General features: G+C 45.7%; 1 protein-coding gene across 2 annotated transcripts in view; it reads left to right on the forward strand.

The window, feature by feature from the left end:
• NCKIPSD (NCK interacting protein with SH3 domain) overlaps window positions 1-15154 on the forward strand; it is a 95686-nt gene extending 80532 nt beyond the window's left edge. For both annotated transcript variants that reach the window (XM_079967016.1, XM_079967017.1), the window contains 4 exons: window positions 585-713; window positions 5582-5674; window positions 11548-11720; window positions 13453-15154. In XM_079967016.1, the coding sequence (XP_079823142.1) occupies window positions 585-713; window positions 5582-5674; window positions 11548-11720; window positions 13453-13656 (599 nt within the window). In that variant the 3' untranslated portion in view covers window positions 13657-15154. The remainder of the gene's footprint in view (window positions 1-584; window positions 714-5581; window positions 5675-11547; window positions 11721-13452) is intronic.
• The last annotated feature ends 1954 nt before the right edge of the window (window positions 15155-17108 follow it).

The raw sequence follows: 17108 nt of genomic DNA on the forward strand, positions 1-17108 counted from the left end.
TCCCCAAGAGCTGTGTTTAACCAGCAGGTGGATGGGGTGAGGGCATAACAGGGATTCATATTTGGATTACCCCTCTTTTATCATCTAGTTTGGGTCCTCAGTTAATGGAACTGTTTGGCCTTGGTGACTGCTGTGCACCTACTTAATACGAATACAATACAATATGACCCATTTAATGCACATCAGATACAGACTTCCTAGAATCATAGAATCATAGAGTTGGAAGAGACCACCAGGGCCATCGAGTCCAACCCCCTGCCAAGCAGGAAACACCATCAGAGCACTCCTGACATATGGTTGTCAAGCCTCTGCTTAAAGACCTCCAAAGAAGGAGACTCCACCTGTCTTTATCACATGGACATGACTAACATAGTTTCATTTATTTCAGTGGATCTACTCTGAATAGGACTTAAATACAACCCAAAAATGAATAACCCCAGTTTCTCATTTGCTACTCAGCTTTGTGAAATGTAGTGGCTGGACTTATAGTTTTGCTCCGCATACCAGAAATCACATCCCCTGTGGAGTCTTTTAAAAACGACAACAGAACAAAAACATTTCTAAACATGTTTTATTTTGCACAGAGCACCTCAATTCCCAGTTTGTCCAGTTTCTGTTGGATGTGATTGAAGATGGGTTGCCATCAGACACCACAGACCAGCTGCCTGATCTGTTCATTAATGTTCTTCTGGCTTTTAACCTTCACATTCCAGGTGAGTAATAAAAGTTTTCCCAGCTGAGACGATGCCAAGGTTTGCAGTGAGCTGTGGAAGATCTTTCACTGTACTTTGTTTAAGTTGCAAGAAGCCTCTGTCTAGGTTTTGGAATGGGTAAGATACAGATTTAAATAAGACACTTGGCCATGCTCTACAGGTGGAAGGGGAGCAGATTTACATTTCTGAAAATATGAGCTCAGGTATTATTAAGGGAGATTTAAACTGCTTCCAGACTAGCCAGCAAGCTCTCATTTCTGCACCTCTTCCTCGAGAGGGAACACTTTTCTGCCAACTTGGTAAACATGGTTGGCAGTTTTCCCCTTGGAACTTTACACTGACCTATCAGAGCTCTCCTTTTGCGCTGTGATTAGTATTTCCAATTGGCTCAGCAACATGCACACATCTTGGTACAATTCAGGATTAAATCCACAGTCACCTCCTTTCTAGCCAGTTCAATGGCCAGCTCTTCTAGGGCACTGTCATTTGAGGTGTCTATAAATTTTGCCGCTTTGTCCGAGTCAGAACACACACTTGCCCAGTCTGTGTAAGGCACATTGAAGTCATGCATTATGATCATGCTTTCTATGTAGGATGCTTCCCTGATGGTATGTCTTCAGTGTGGAATTAGTTTGAGGCCGGCACTGCCCCCCCAAAATTATTCTGTGGATGAAGTTGTTCCATTGGAGAATCCTGGTTTGTTTGGCACTGTGCCCTCTTTGATGTCCACAGTATGCCCTTCCCCCCATTTCTCTTTCCACTCGGTTTCCTTTTTGCCCACTACATCTATGGCTCCTTTTTAAAAATGAGCATGCCTATTCTACTGTCTTGACTTGGAGGCTTCTATTGGTAGGATATAAACACCTATACGTGTTTCCCCCTACTGCCTGTATGCTCATTGTTTAATATTAACCTGTCAATATTAACCTGTGGACGATCAAAAACAGTTTCATCCTCCTCCTCCCTGCTTTCCCCAATAGGTAAAGTGTGCATGTGAGAACTGCGCTTTCATAGTTGTGCTCCATGAAATGTGGAGACTCAAAGCTGGGTTGCTGGGAGGAAATTCCAGTCTGAGACTTTGTTGTAACAAGTACTGGGTCCTTAGCAATGCAGTTAACTGGGCATCTTCCTCCTTTTGGTGATTGGCAGGTGTTCTGCTTATCCCTTGCTGTGCCTTGTGAATTTCATTAGCTGTAGACGCATTGTAGGTTATTCCTTATAATGGTATTCTGCTGGGCAGCACTTTCTCCAGGAATACTTGATCTCCCCTTGTTCCTGCCAGGCTGAGCCTTTTGGGAAGCAGCTTAGCTTAGCCTTGCTGTTGGTGATTGCAGGCACTTTTTAATGTAATTTTTTGAGTGGGCAGTCATAAGCAGGTCAAAACACACCATGGTATCAGGCTGCATCTTGTTAATCCTGAATATCTTGGCAAATTATTACGCTGCCAAGTTCTCATGGCCTTGCCTTAATTGCTTTCTGCTTTTGCATGGGATGCCTTTCCACCTTGGCTTCATGAAGTGGAATGGATTAAGCAGCTATAAACACATCCAGTAATTTGCCACGTAGTATTTAAGGGATAACATCATTAAGATATGGGTTATAGTAAAGTGTGTGTGTGTGTAAATAAATAAATCTGTTGCATTATTAATCACCTAATAGAAATGGATTTAAGTCTATTTTTTTCTTCCCTTTTATTCATTACAGTTTTATTCTTTCAGTGCTGGCTAGTTTCAGTAATTACACTGTTTCACCTGACGGGCAGAGCATTTATATGAATTATTTTGTGCCCACCTGGGGTACAGTGGGAAACTGGAACTTAGTCATAAACTTAGAAACTAATGCTCAGCCTCTTTTTGGACTGCATTTCTTTTTATGTGGAAAAAAGTCTATGTCTTTCAAGCCACCAGAGTGTGTAATGCAGAAAAGGCCACAAATTCTGCTTCTCTGAAACCTGTTCAGTGTGTGTGTGTGTGTGTGTGTGTTGTCTTCGGCACGACGCTTTCTGAAATGTTACAGATATTTCCCAACATGTAGAGGTTCTACCGTTTTCTTCCCTGACACATCTCTACCTTTCTGTTGTCTTGCTCTGATTTGCCCTAAGAGTGCCAACTAGTATTAGACACAGCATTCAGTAAGTGCAGATGGAGGGAGCAGTAATGGAGGCAAAGACGTCACCATGGCAAGTTGAGGTCATTTGCAAATTGCAAGGGATGGCAAGACAGAATCAGTTGCCTTCTTCCATCCTTATGGGTTTCCCTCCCCAGTTCATATATAGCCATATTGTATGGTTCTGAAACAAAAACAAATAAGCCCAAATTCTTATTATAACCATGTATCTCTTCCATCCTAGGCCTTCCAAAGCAACATGCAGTTGAAAAAGCATAAATAATGAAGAAGGAAAAAATCATGTAAAAGTGGCAGCACAATCTTAAGGAATAAGATTATTTATTTAAGGAATAAAGCACAAAAACATAAAATAAAATAGAAAGAAATCCTTAAAAATATCCCTCCCTACACATGAATAGTAATGAGATTGTTGTCCATGAAACAAGGGGTGGGAGGTAGCTGGTGCAAAGTCAGGTGACTCAGACAGACCAATGGTAGCTCTGATTGGACAGAGGCTATGGCAACTCAATGTTGTTGGTTTTTTTAAAAAAAATAATCATTTGCATTCATTTGCTGCCTTCATTACAAGTTGTTCAGGGTGTGAGTATGAAACATTCAAAATTAAACTTAAACCAGACTGTGAAATACTAGCTTTTTCACAGGGAGGAAGGGAGCTGCTGACTACTTACTCCTGTCGCTTCCTCCTGCACTTCCATGCCCATGCTGTGTGATAGAATGGCATCAATTATGGAATGTGCCGAAATAGCGGTGGGCCTCCACTGCGTGGCATTGTCTGCGCCTCTTTTTGGCGTCTTCCCATCCCCTGTGGTGGTGTAGCGTAAGTAAGCTCAATTTTCTATATGGTTGTCTGAATAATCTTGGCTTCTTGGTTGAGCAGGTGTAGTTTGCTGACTGGAGAGCAGGGAGCTTCACATTACCTAGCAAGACATATTTCTGCAGCTGAATTTTGCAGCACAAACCCTGATGACTATTTCAGGAGCAAGCTGTGAGCCCCTGTTTTGAAACAGTGCCTGATGCAGTGACTAGATGCAAACGCACACAGTAGAAATGAAGAAGTGTGTATTGTATAAGTTAAACATTTGTTCTAGAATCTTCGACCAGATTTTGAATACAGGCTTCCATGGCTTTAATGCTTGATAATGGCTAGTAGCAAATTCAGTAGTTTCATGTATGAAAAGAACAAAAAGCTATATTTTAAAAAAAGAAAGTAGTGGTATTGATTTTTTTTTTTCAGGTGTATAAAGTAATAAAGAAAACTAATAAATGGAGGATACAGGTGACAGCCCAAAGATTGCGGAGGGGACACATGTATAAAATGGCATTTTTAACGGACAACTACATTACAGCACTGGTTGCATCATAACAAGGCTTCTTACAGCCAGGGTTTCTCCAGATGACATATTTATTGTGCATTCATCTTGACACGCTTACAGAAAGTTTATACAGAGGTTATACAGTGTCAGTTGTTTACTGAACATTGGTCCTGATTGGTTCACAAGGAAGTTATATGACAGTGAACAGTCATTCTGATTTGCTTTCACCATGTCTTTGTTACTTCATTTCATTTCATTTGTTCATTTATTAAATATACTACCCTTCATCCAAAGATCTCAGGGCAGTTCACAAGATAAAAATACAGGATCAAAGTGCAAATAAATACAGTGGTACATCAGTTTAAGAACGGTCCGGTTTAAGAACCGTTAACGGTCCGGTCCGGTTTCCTGCTTGGCAGGGGGTTGGACTCGATGGCCCTTGTGGTCTCTTCCAACTCTATGATTCTATGATTCTAAGAACAATCTGGTTTACAAACTCTGCAAAACCGGAAGTAGTGTCTTGGTTTGAGAACTTTACCTCAGTCTAAGAATGGAATCCAAACGGTGGAAGGCCACCGGCAGTAGGAGGCCTCATTAGGGAAAGCGTATCTCAGTTTAAGAACAGTTTTGGTTTAAGAACGGACTTTTGAAATGGATTAAGTTCGTAAACCGAGGTACCACTGCAGTTAGAACAAAAACAAAAGCATAAGCCACCCCCCAAACACATTTAAAAGGCCATAGAATATTAATCAGCTTGACATCTAGTATTATGCGAGAACACCCTTTCCCTATCTACTTTCTCCACACCAAGCATAATTGTATACACCTCTGTCATGTCTCCTCTTACTTGCCTTTTCTCTAAACTAAAAAGTCCCTTGCCTCCATTCCTTTGATAATTCTGGCAACCCTTTTTATTGTGATCTTGCTTCAGCTCTGCAGTGGCTGTACATGGCATTCCCGGTGCAGTCCCATCTTAGGTAGCAGCATTATGATATTGATGTGTTTGTGTTTGTGAGAGCTGATGGAAGTGGGATGTGCATCCGAGTCGAGTGATCACTGTGGGGTAAACAACACTAGCCCTGTTCAGTCATTCTGCTTGGTTGCAAGCCTTAAACACAAGCAGAGACAAACCATTACTCATGTTGCTATCCCCATTGTGGAGGATGACTATGAAGCAGGGAGCCTCCTCTACTAATAAAAGATTCCCACACATTGTAGGCTCCTGAATAAGCGGCATTCTGATTGGCACAGAGACCCTCCACTTATAGAGAGAGACCCCTACTTTGCATCACGACACTCCAGAAGTTGGGGGTGGGCAGTGGAGATGTGTCTTCCCCCCATCTCTTTTTTTCCATCACTGATAGGTATTGTAACTGAGCCAGTTATAGGCAGCTGGTCACTTCTAATAAAGCCTGTTTTATTTCCTAGTGCCTGAGCATAATGTGATCATGGTTACCGTGAGCAAGCACCCCAATGTCAAAACCTTCACAGAAAAACTTCTTCTTCTCTTGAATCGTGCGGGTGAGTTTGTCTGCAGGTTTCTATTACTGTTTCGAGATAACAGCAGCACTAATGGCCAAGTAGATCTGAAGAGTGGCACCTGCTGACATTGCAGAGGAGGAATAATTGGCAAACAGTTTCTAAGCTCCCGTGAAGTTTTCTGCCTTTTAAAGTTTCTAGGCCAGGGGAGTCGGTTCTGCCTTTGTGGTATAAGGAGATTGACCTGCTGGAATGCAGGTAATTGCTCAGTTAGTGGCAGAATGGCATGCAGTGACCTTATCTGGCCAAAGAGCTGTATTCTAGGTGTGTAGAACTAGACAAAGCGCCGTATGGAGTGCAGCTCCCCCAGCATCTTAACCGTGGTGTCCTTAGAACTGTATTTTTGGAAACTGAATTTTTAATAGCTGTTTGCAGTCACTTTGGAGTGTCTTGGTTGCGAAGCAGAATAAAAGTATAATAAATATTTAGTGCAAAGCTCTGTGCAGCTGTTTCTCAGGGATTTTGAGATCTGTATAACCAGGAAAGATGGTATTGAATAAAGGATCTGGTAGCTGATGTGAAATCCTAATAACCCTCCCCACTACTTAAAAGCATGCTTTCTAGCCCTGGTAGTCACTGTAATAAACCCAAGGGACTCCCACCTTTGTTCTGTATTTTGCCTCTGCTTTTCCCTTCCCTCTTTCAAAAGGATTTATGGTTCGACAAACTGGTCTTGTCATCAGCTTTGGATCTATACTGATTCTCTTTGTGCCCAACCTCCAGGGATATTTTGAAACCAGGGTTTGTGAGTGGTTGTGTATGTCTCAACATCTGGATTTTCTTCCCTGTTGGCACACTCTGTGAACCAAAAACCTCCAGAGTCTAGCTTCTTAGGGGATCCTGTTGTGTTTTCTTTCTCTCCCAACCCACCAGCTTTTCAAGTAGCCCACCTATAGAATACTTTGTCAGCGCTGACCATTGTGTTGAGTCTGCTGTAGAGCCTATTGTAAAGCACTTCATTAAAGCAGGAGAGCTTTTCCCTACACTCTCTAATTCCTTAAGTATTCTACCTATGCCTTCCTAACAAAGGATTGTGTGGACTAATGTATTTAGGAGCATGGGGGTCCTGCTTGCTAGTGTGTGTGTTCAGGCTCCCTTTACTTTGTTGATTTGCTCTTAAATGACTTCCTGTGTTTCATGCTTCTACTTTATTCCTGGTTTAAGCCCTTTTCCAGACTGAAAATGATGTTCTTAGCACACTGCAGGCTGTTTTTAGCTTTTGAATCTCCTTGCCGTGGCCTCCTTTCAGATCCTTAGTTGTTGCTAGAAAGCCTACTCTTGACATCTCACTTTGAGTTTATTTCTCAAATGCCAAGACTTAAGCAAGATTCTCCTTGAACGCCTCCCTGCAGCTACCGTCTTTGTCCCTTGTGCAGGAGTATATGTCCTGCACTTACACTTTTTCATGTACGGAGCGGCAGTGAAGTGGTCCAGGGAAGAAGTAGGTGTCTTAGGGGGTAAGCGAAATGTTACAGTTGTATGACCCATGTGTCACAATACAGTTTATGCCAATTTTCTATAAAGAGAGTGTGATGGGACAATGAGCTACTTGTGCGTAAAAGGATTAGTCCCTCGGGGTTTGCTTAACGTAGCAAAGCTCTCCCTTGAGCGGAGCCCTTGCACATGGCTCCGTTAGTCACTGGTAGAATCCGACAGTGGGCGCTTGCGGAAACGTTTCCAGCATAAAAGCTGCTTGACGGAAACGCGTCTCCTAGATTCCCTGCGTGACAGCTTCCGGCGAGGGGTGGGGGTCGCTAAAGGGAGCCTTGATACCTCCTCACTGTTCTCGCTGGAAGTGTCCCAGAGCCTCCCCTCCGACTTCCTGTCCCTGGAAGCTCCTGCTCCCCCCCTACTGGTTCCCTCTTCGGCTGCTGAATCTCTTCTATCCTCCTGGAGCCCTCCCACCACCTGTTCGTCCGATGGCAGTTCCCTGACATCCACCTCCCCTCCAGGCCCCCCTCTAGCCCCTCCCGCCTCCCCTTCTACAGGCGGTGAGGCTGGAAAGCCTCGGAAGGAACTCTCCTCGTCCTCAGAGGATTCAAACACTTCTAGCCACTGCCTCCCATTTCCTTCCCCGTCTTCCTCTTCTTCGTCGGAGTATGCCGCCTCCTCACTCCCTGACTCTGGGAACCCTTCAAACACCCCTTCCTCATCAGTGGTTCCGAAGTATTCCCTCCTAAATCGCTCCATCGGCTGCGGTTTTCTTGGGAAACGCTGATGGAACGTTTCTATCAGAACCTCGTCGTGGACTTCTTCCGCCGGTCCTTCCCCCTCTAAGTACTCAGGTTTTCTGGAGAGAGCGTCCGCTCTGACATTCTCTGCCCCTGGCACGTAGCGAATTTCAAAATTGAACTTGGAGAACTCTTGCGCCCATCTTACTTGTCTCTGGTTCAATACTCGGGCTGTCCTCCAGTATTCTAGATTTTTGTGATCTGTCCGCACTTGAACCTTGTGTTGCGCCCCAATCAACAGGTGTCTCCATCTCTTGAACGCTTCATGGATGGCGAGTAGTTCTCTGTCGTACACGGTATAGTTCCTCTCGGATTTGTTCAATTTCCTCGAGAAGAAGGCACACGGTCTCCATTCTGACGTATCCTGTCCCGGCTGTAGGAGTACGGCGCCCACCGCTCTGTCAGACGCGTCGGTTTCCACCCTCATCGGCTGCTGCAGATCCACGTGTAAGAGTTGTTCTTCCGAAGCAAACGCCCTCTTTAAACTTTCGAATGCTCGCTGCGCTTCTTCCGTCCAGACAAATTTCTTCTTACTGCTGAGACAATCCGTGATGGGGGCTGTTAAGTGGGCAAAGTTCTTGATGAACTTCCGATAGAAGTTTCCGAACCCCAAAAACCTTTGCACATCTTTCTTAGTTTTCGGAGGCCTCCATTCCAGTACCGCTTGCACCTTGCTAGGATCCATGGCCAGCCCCTTGTCTGACAACCGGTACCCTAGGAATTCCACCTCCCTGGTGTGAAACTGACACTTCTCCAGTTTCACCCACAGCTGGTTTTCTTGCAGTTTGCTCAGTACCTCTCGTACATCTCGCACATGCTGCTCTTCATCCTCTGAGTACACCAGTACATCATCTAAGAACGCAGCGCAGTTCTTGTAAAGCAATGGTCCTAGGACGTGATTCATGAATGATTGAAATACTGCCGATCCCCCCTGGAGGCCGAAAGGCATAACGCAGTACTCAAAGGCCCCCAAGGGGGTGAACATAGTGGTTTTCCACTCATCTCCCTTTCTCATACGTATCAGGTTATACGCCCCCCTCAGGTCCAGCTTGGTAAAAATCTTCCCTTTTCTCACCCGGGTAAGAATGTCATCAATTCTGGGCATAGGGAAAGTCACGGGTTCGGACACTGCGTTTAGGGCCCGGAAGTCCACAATTAATCTTGGTTTGTCTGAATTTTTTTTTGTCCACAAAGAACACTGGGCTACCCCCCACCGCTCGTGACTCTCTGATGAACCCACGCTTGAGGTTTTTGTCAATAAACTCCCTTAACTCCTGCATCTCCCTGTCTGACATTGCATACACCTTGCCCACTGGCAATTGTGCTCCTGGGAGTAAGTTGATTTGGCAGTCAAAGGGTCTGTGCGGGGGTAGTTTATCTGCTTCCCTTTCGCTGAAGACGTTGGCAAAATCTGCATATTGTCGTGGTACCCTACCTTGATCCGTTGCTTCTATCTTTGCTAACGTGGCCTGGGTACCTACTTGGCCCCCCTTTTCCGTGCAGTGTCCCATACAATGTGCTGACCCAAAGGAAACCACTCTCTGATGCCATCCCACAAGCGGATCATGCAGCGCTAGCCAGCTCATCCCCAAAATGATGGGCGCTCCTCCCAAAGTGGCTATATTAAACGCTATCAGTTCTGTGTGTCTTGCCACCCTCATTGTCATGGGGACAGTCTGCTGGTTAACTTCTCCTCCCAACAGCGCCCTCCCATCAATCGTGGTCACCTGCAGGGGATTTTTTAAAGGGATGGTTGGTATCTGGTGTGCGGCTGCAAACTCCTTACTCATAAAGTTGCAGGAGCTGCCTGAGTCTAATAGCGCCTTAACTTGTAGAGGGTGTCCGTTTGCCAGCTCTAACAACACCTCTATTACTAGCGCTGGTTTTGGCGGTTCCGGCATGGGCACATTCACTGATCCTTGGCCTGGCTGCTGTGCCCTGATGGTCCCAGCCAGGCGTTGGCTTTTACTGACTCCTTAGCCCCCTCCGCCTCCTCCCCAACAGCTCCCGCCATTCCTTGCCATTCCTTTCTCTGCGGACAAACCCTGGCAAAGTGACCTGGCTGTTGGCAGAGAAAACATTTCTTGGCGCCTTTCCCCTCCTTCTTCCGCCCTTCGCTGGGGTTTGAAACTGCGCGCGCGCGCGCTGTTCCGATTTCCATCGGCTCTGCTGGCTGGGAAGGCTGCTCTGGAATCTCTGGAATGCGGAAATCCCTCCAACGCTCCTCTTTCGCTTCCCGCTTCTCCAGGGCTCTGGCTTCCTGGCGTGCTCCTATGGCCAGCGCAGATTTAGTCAAATGGTCCATAGACTCTGCCCTGGGCGCCCGGGAAAGTTCATCCTTTACTGCCGAAGATAATCCTTCTTCGAACAGCATTTGTATCGGTTCCACAGACAAATCCCAATTTAATTTATGGATCAACATGGTGAACTCAGTCCAGTACTCACGGACAGATCGGTTCCCTTGCTTACACGCCATTAACTGTCTGCGCGCCACTCCCTGCTCAATCTCACTGGAGAACATCAGATCCATGGCGCGAAAAAACTTCCTTGTGTCCTTTAGGACCTCGTTATTGGCTGCCATCAGGGGCCGCACCCAGTCTCTCGCCCCTTTTTCTAGATGGCCAATCACAAATCCCACCCTCGATTCCTCATCAGGAAAATCATCAAACTGCAGATTAAGGGCATATTGCATCTCTGGCCTAAAGGCTTGGTAGTTCCTGGGATCACCCCCAAATTTCTGCACCAGTCCCGGCACCTTCCTTGAGACTTGGGTGGCTTTTCCCATCTCTGCATCTTGCGCCCTCCTCTCCTCCAGCCTAGCGGTTTGCAGGGCTAACTGCATCTCCAACATCCTGTACCTTTCTTCCAGGCTTGGAACGGCTGCAGCTGCTTCCCCTTCTCCGGCTCTGGTTGGGTTGCTCATGATGCCTCTCCTTGCACAAGCGCTTTCAGGGACTGTCGGATTGCTGTGATGGGACAATGAGCTACTTGTGCGTAAAAGGATTAGTCCCTCGGGGTTTGCTTAACGTAGCAAAGCTCTCCCTTGAGCGGAGCCCTTGCACATGGCTCCGTTAGTCACTGGTAGAATCCGACAGTGGGCGCTTGCGGAAACGTTTCCAGCATAAAAGCTGCTTGACGGAAACGCGTCTCCTAGATTCCCTGCGTGACAGCTTCCGGCGAGGGGTGGGGGTCGCTAAAGGGAGCCTTGATACCTCCTCACTGTTCTCACTGGAAGTGTCCCAGAGCCTCCCCTCCGACTTCCTGTCCCTGGAAGCTCCTGCTCCCCCCCTACTGGTTCCCTCTTCGGCTGCTGAATCTCTTCTATCCTCCTGGAGCCCTCCCACCACCTGTTCTTCCGATGGCAGTTCCCTGACAGAGAGGCACTGATAGAGAATACAAGGCGAGGGTAATGCACTTGTGGAAAGCTTTCTCTCTCCTCCTAGGGCAGTACTGCAATGGGGAGGGAAATCTCTCTGCTCTTCAAGAGACTGGTTTCTTTGCTGCTCAGAAACTAGCTAAGCCTCTCCGTCCACGCACATTGTGTATAAATTGCTTCCTTCGGCTAAAGGGAGCTCGTGTCTATGCATGTCACAACAAGCTTCTTTCTCTCTAACTTGTGATCAGACGACCCTGTGTGCATCTTCAAGCACCAGCCGCAGCCGCCCCACTCTGTGCTGAAATTTCTACAGGACATCTTTGCCAGCAAGGACACGGCAAACATCTTCTACCACACAGACATGATGGTGATGATCGACATAATTGTGAGGCAGATTGCAGATCTCTCCCCTGGAGAAAAGGTACTTACAGAAAGAAAAAGAAAGCCTCCTCTTTGGAAGTTTGAAAAAAGAGAGGCAGAACTGAACATGTGTGAAGAGGTAGAAGCTTCCTGGTGTGTGTCTGAATGGATAGGCAGCTCTTCCAGCTTGCAGGCATTTGCCACACACTTAAAAGCACATATTCGCATCCAGCAGGGTTAGAAAGATGCTTTTTTTTAATTTTAAGAAAAAGTAAAGCTCTTAAGAAGCCAAAAGGGACAGCCAGTGCTACAGCTTCTACCTTTTGTCGGTGGGGTTTGTGTACAGGCTCTGAGGCTACACTTGCTGTATAATGAAGGTGCATCTCCTGGTAGTGATGGAATGCTAGAAGCACATTATGCCAATGTTCTAGAACTGCAGTCTTCAACCTTTTCAGACACAGGGCCCATCTTCAACCCAAACATGCATTTGAGGACTGCTTAAGTTTTCAGCCATATATTTGTGTGGTGGAAACACTGCTGTTGTGACTCACCATAGATCAGGCCACAACCCAATACAGTTGTACCTTGGAAGTTGAACGGAATCGGTTCCGGAAGTCCGTTCAACTTCCAAAATGTTTGGAAACCAAAGCGTGACTTCTGATTGGCTGCAGGAAACTCCTGCAGCCAATTGGAAGCCACAGAAGCTCCGTCAGACGTTCAGGTTTCAAAGAACATTCGCAAACCAGAACACTCACTTCCAGATTTGTGGCATTCAGGAGCCAAAACGTTCAACTTTCAAGGCGTTTGGGATCCAAGGTACGGCTGTATTAGGTCCTGAACCACCTGTTGATGACTAATGGTCATCTAATTGTGAGTCTGTATTTGCCTCCCAGGACCAATTCAATGTGCTCCTGTTTTGCAATGAAGTTCTAATGGGTTTGGGGCACCAATATTTTGGCATCTTTATTCTGAAATCGCTTTAATATCATCCTGATAGCATTTGTGCTCCAAAAGCTCAAATGGGCACAAAGGTTGTGTTTTGTTCTAGTCTTTCCATTGCTGAACTACTTTTTCTAGTGATTCACTAAAAGCCTGAATTATGCATGCATAACATATATTTTTATATTTCATAGTTGCAAAGAACATCTGTTCTTAAAGCTGTCACCCATCTCAAACTTTTTCCAATAGGCTAGACCACAAGACCAATAAATATGCATGGCTGACAGGTTCTTTTCAGAGGAGGGCTTTTCAGTTTATTGGGCCTTTGGCCGGTCAAGGTTGGGGATTTTAGCTGTCTCATTTTTTGGCTTCACACAGTGAGCCTGAAACCTAGAGGAATGTTTCTCTAAAGCATTATCTACCATCTCCTTTCTCCCCTGTGTAAAGCAATGAGGCTGTATATTCTAGAGTCTGCATTCTTTCTGGCCAGGGTTAGTTGAGTAATTGTTCTCATCCCTGAAGCTGCTTGAAATGGAAGAGGCAAATCTAGCACTGGGATGTTGTTTGTTGAGCCACCTGAGTCCGAGTCCAGTTGACTAGTATTTGAAAGCCATTCAGCTATTTCGATTGGTTGGCTAAATAGATTTCCAGAACTCCTCTGAAAGTGAGGGCCCCTATGGACCAATGGGGAAAACAAAGATCGCAGAAGAATCTTTCACCTATGAGCCTATTCTATTTGCGATTGCTTGTGCTGCAGTCTTGCGCGTGACGAACAGGTTGTTTTCCAATGTCTGTGTTTCCGCTTGTGTTTATGTTGCTGCTAAAGCCCTTTTCGATGTCTTCTGTTCCCGCAGCTGCGGATGGAATACTTGTCTCTGATGCATTCTATCATCCGGTCGACGCCATACCTGCAGCACAAGCACCGTTACACTGACTTGCAGAGGACCTTGCAGCGCATCATGGTGGAAGAGGAGGAGAATCAGCAGTGCCAGATGGACAAAATGATAATCCAAGAGATCTATAAGGAGTTTCCAGAAATATCTCCTGGAGACAGCTAACTGGTGCGGGGAAAGGACAGTTTGGGATAAGAATGCCTCTTGTGGTTGTATCCTTTCCATCCCTTTTCCCGGTACCACTCATACCTTATTATCCCTTCAGGTGAGCCCTAAGGTTTAAGTGGAGTGCCATAAGACCCTACAGAAGAAATGTTCAGCATTTATGCAAGTCAGTGGGCAGTTAGCTAAAGTTGATGGTTGTCTGCCCATTTCTAAGGGGTGGGGCAAAACAGCTGGAGGCAAAAGACTTGTCTTCACAGATGGAGTGCTTTGACAAGTCTAGGAGAATATACCTCCCTAGTAACCTTTGCACAGGAGAGAGGGTAGAGGCCTGTGACCTTGAGGGTCTTTGAGCTGCACCTAGGATCCCAAAGCAAGAGGTCTCTGCTGTCAGCATCCATTTCCACCGGCATTTCTTGTCCTGCTGCTACCCAGTGGAGTAGGCCAGTGTTCGCGGCCAGCTTTTGTAACATCTCGTCTGCTGTGTCTAGTGCTCAAGTGCTGCAATCCTAGCCAAAGGAGCTGCTGCTTGCTACTCTCTTAGTCCTGTGTCCAGTGAGCCTTTCAGTCCTTTTTAAACCCCGCTGCTTGATTTCTGGGTTAGAGACCGGCTTATCTGGGGTCTAATACAAGTAAGCACCTGCTTCTCTTCCTGTTCTATGCCGTGGTGTTTGCGCTTGAATTTCTCGCCCACGGCGCCAGCAGAGAGATAACGATGGTCCCAGGCAGCAGGGGTTCCTTCGACAGATCTTCTGCCTGGACTCACTGCGAAGGTGTGTCCTTTTTGAGAGTTGCTGCTTGTCTCCTGCGATGTACTGGCCTTGTTGCCTCTGGCACTGCACACACAAGGACCATGTATCTGTAGATGGCAGCGCACGTTCTTCTCCCTTCAGCCTGGGGGTGTTTCTTGCCTTGAGCTTAATAGCAATTGGTTCTGCCTAGCTTTACCTTTTTATGTCCTGAAGGCTGCTTAAGCCTGGTATCTGATAGCTCTGCTCCTTAATATGCACAAATCGGGAGAGCTCCCTTTTCTTTATCTAATTCCTCCAGGTCTCCTGCAAAATGGATTTGCCTGCTTTTTTCCTATTTAGATCTTTCCGACAGGCTCACATACTAATACGGGTCTGTAATATCTTAATAAACATGCACGCTGCCAAAGCTCTTTGCAGAGTGGGTAAACAAGAGCTTTGCAACCTTCAGTGTAGAAGTAGCTTGAATTAAAACTGGAAATATTTGGATAACCTCTAAACCTAATGTGAACCAAATAAATTAAGGAATTGCCTTGGGCCAGGGCATCTGCTTTGGTATGATGTCAGTGCCGGGAGCCTCTGGAATTGGCCATCAGGTTTGAGCTGGTGAGCAAAGTGTTAGTTTGGGGGTCACTGTCTGAGACGAGTGAGCAGCCCTGTTTTTAAGTGAAATGTTTAAAATAAAAACCATTGTGAACATTGAAAGGGATTTGTATTTTCATAGACTCAAATAAACGTAGTCAATGGATAAATATTTGTGTGTGCGTTTTTAATTTGATAATATTTGCATATTCTGTATCAGTTGCAGGATATTGGAAGTGTGTTTTTACAAAGGGCAAGACAACACTGCAAAATTGCTAGCTAAAGCAGTCTGCACATGTCGCTAACGCTTTGTTTTATAGCCCTGGGCCTGGTGAGGCCTGGTGACTTCAAAACCTGGTTGCCCCCTGTTCTTCCTTGCCTGCTCCACTTCACTCCCAGAACCAGCTCAACGATGCAGGTAAAGTGGATATCTGGGTTGTCCCAATGCAACAGGCACCCAGCCATACAAATAGGAGCACATGAACTTAGACCATTGCACTGCTTCTGGTGCGGCAAACTCCCAGTGTGAATGGAGAGAGTACCCTAGCATTCTCTGCAATTTGAGCAGGGTCACCTCTGCCCTGTCTAGGACAACCATATAATGCTTGCAATTCTCCTCCCTGTCCCTACCTCAAATATGGGAGGATGAACAAAATGAGAACCACCACTCCAACAGGGTTTGAGTCTATTCGTTTTATTGTAAATGATAAAAAACCTTGCAACTTTCCTCCTCCACTTTGACATACAGCTTTTGCCAGGGGAGGCGGGTAGGAAGCACCAAGAGTTTCTCTTTGTTTGTTTGTTTGGTTGGTTGGTTTGGTTGGTTGGTTGGTTGTTTGTTTGTCTCATCCTAGCAATGAATGACATAGGTGGCTGGCACTGAGGAAACTGCCAAGAGCTTCTGCAGCCCTGTGTGTTCATTTGATTATCTTAAAATGATTCAATTACAGTTGCTTCCTAGCTTTGGGAGTTTGGGCGATTTCTCCCATCTTTGCTTCTGCAGATCATGAAGAAGTCTTCTTCCTTTTTTCTTCATAGATTAAAACCATGACTGACCACTCGGTGGGCACTCCTCCTGTGTGACGTCAGGGATGGCAAACCTGTGTCCCTCTGTATGGTGTTGGACTGCAACTCTCATGATCATTATCTGTGATGGCTGGGGGCTGCCACCCAACCCCCTCAAATATTTTATTGGGGGGACCGAAGGGACCTTGGTCGCTAGGAGTTGGCTCCTATGCTCCTGACTTCCTACCTAGTTCAGTATTTTGTGAAACTTTTTAGAACATCAAGAGGACATTAACTGAATACTTCATTCCTTGCTGTAGAGGCCAAATTTGCTGGGCTTATAAACAACCTATGCATGATAATACATCAAAATTAAGGTAGAGATAGATCTGTCACCCGTGAATTGCATTTTGTCTGCATTTAAAATTGCAGACCATCACATTTTTGCTTGCAGGGCTGAATTCTTCTTCTTTTTTTTTTTTTAAGAAAAGCAATGCATGATGGCAGCAGGTACTGCTGACTGCTCCCTACACAATCTCTCTCTCTCTCTCTCTCTCTCAGATTGAAAATAGGTGTAGTGCAGTTATGCTTGTCTGCCAATCTCTGCTCTTCTGTGGCAGTGAAATAACTTCAATAAATTGAGAAGGAACTAATATCTCCAAGGTGCTTGATAAGGCCTTTCCAGGATATTGTACACGGAAGATGAATAGCTTTTGCAAAGCCTTCCTCATATTGTGATAAGGCCCATTATGTAATAATGGTGTCCTATAAACTGAAGGAGACATCTTGTCAAAGAGTCTGATTGGAACAGAGCAGGCCTGGCATTTAATGAGATGCCTTTGACCCCTATGTCTGCCTAAACGCCTTTCCTAAAAGTGGGTAAGGGGAGGGGGGTGCCCCCTAGTAAGGCTGTCTTTGTTCACTTTTGCATGTATGCCTTGTGCTGTACCCACTGTTGGCCCTAGAAATTTCAAAAATTGTGTGTATTTTTGCTTTCATTTTTGACCCTACCGTAAGAGTCCCTTAATCCTTTTATACATTTAGTTGATGTCTTGGAAGGCTGACAAAAGGTGAAATGGGCAAGGTTGTCCCTTGTGTCTGTAGGAGGGGTATGCCACT

The sequence above is a fragment of the Podarcis cretensis genome, assembly GCF_951804945.1.
Source record: "Podarcis cretensis genome assembly, chromosome: 2".
Lineage (NCBI taxonomy): Eukaryota > Metazoa > Chordata > Lepidosauria > Squamata > Lacertidae > Podarcis > Podarcis cretensis.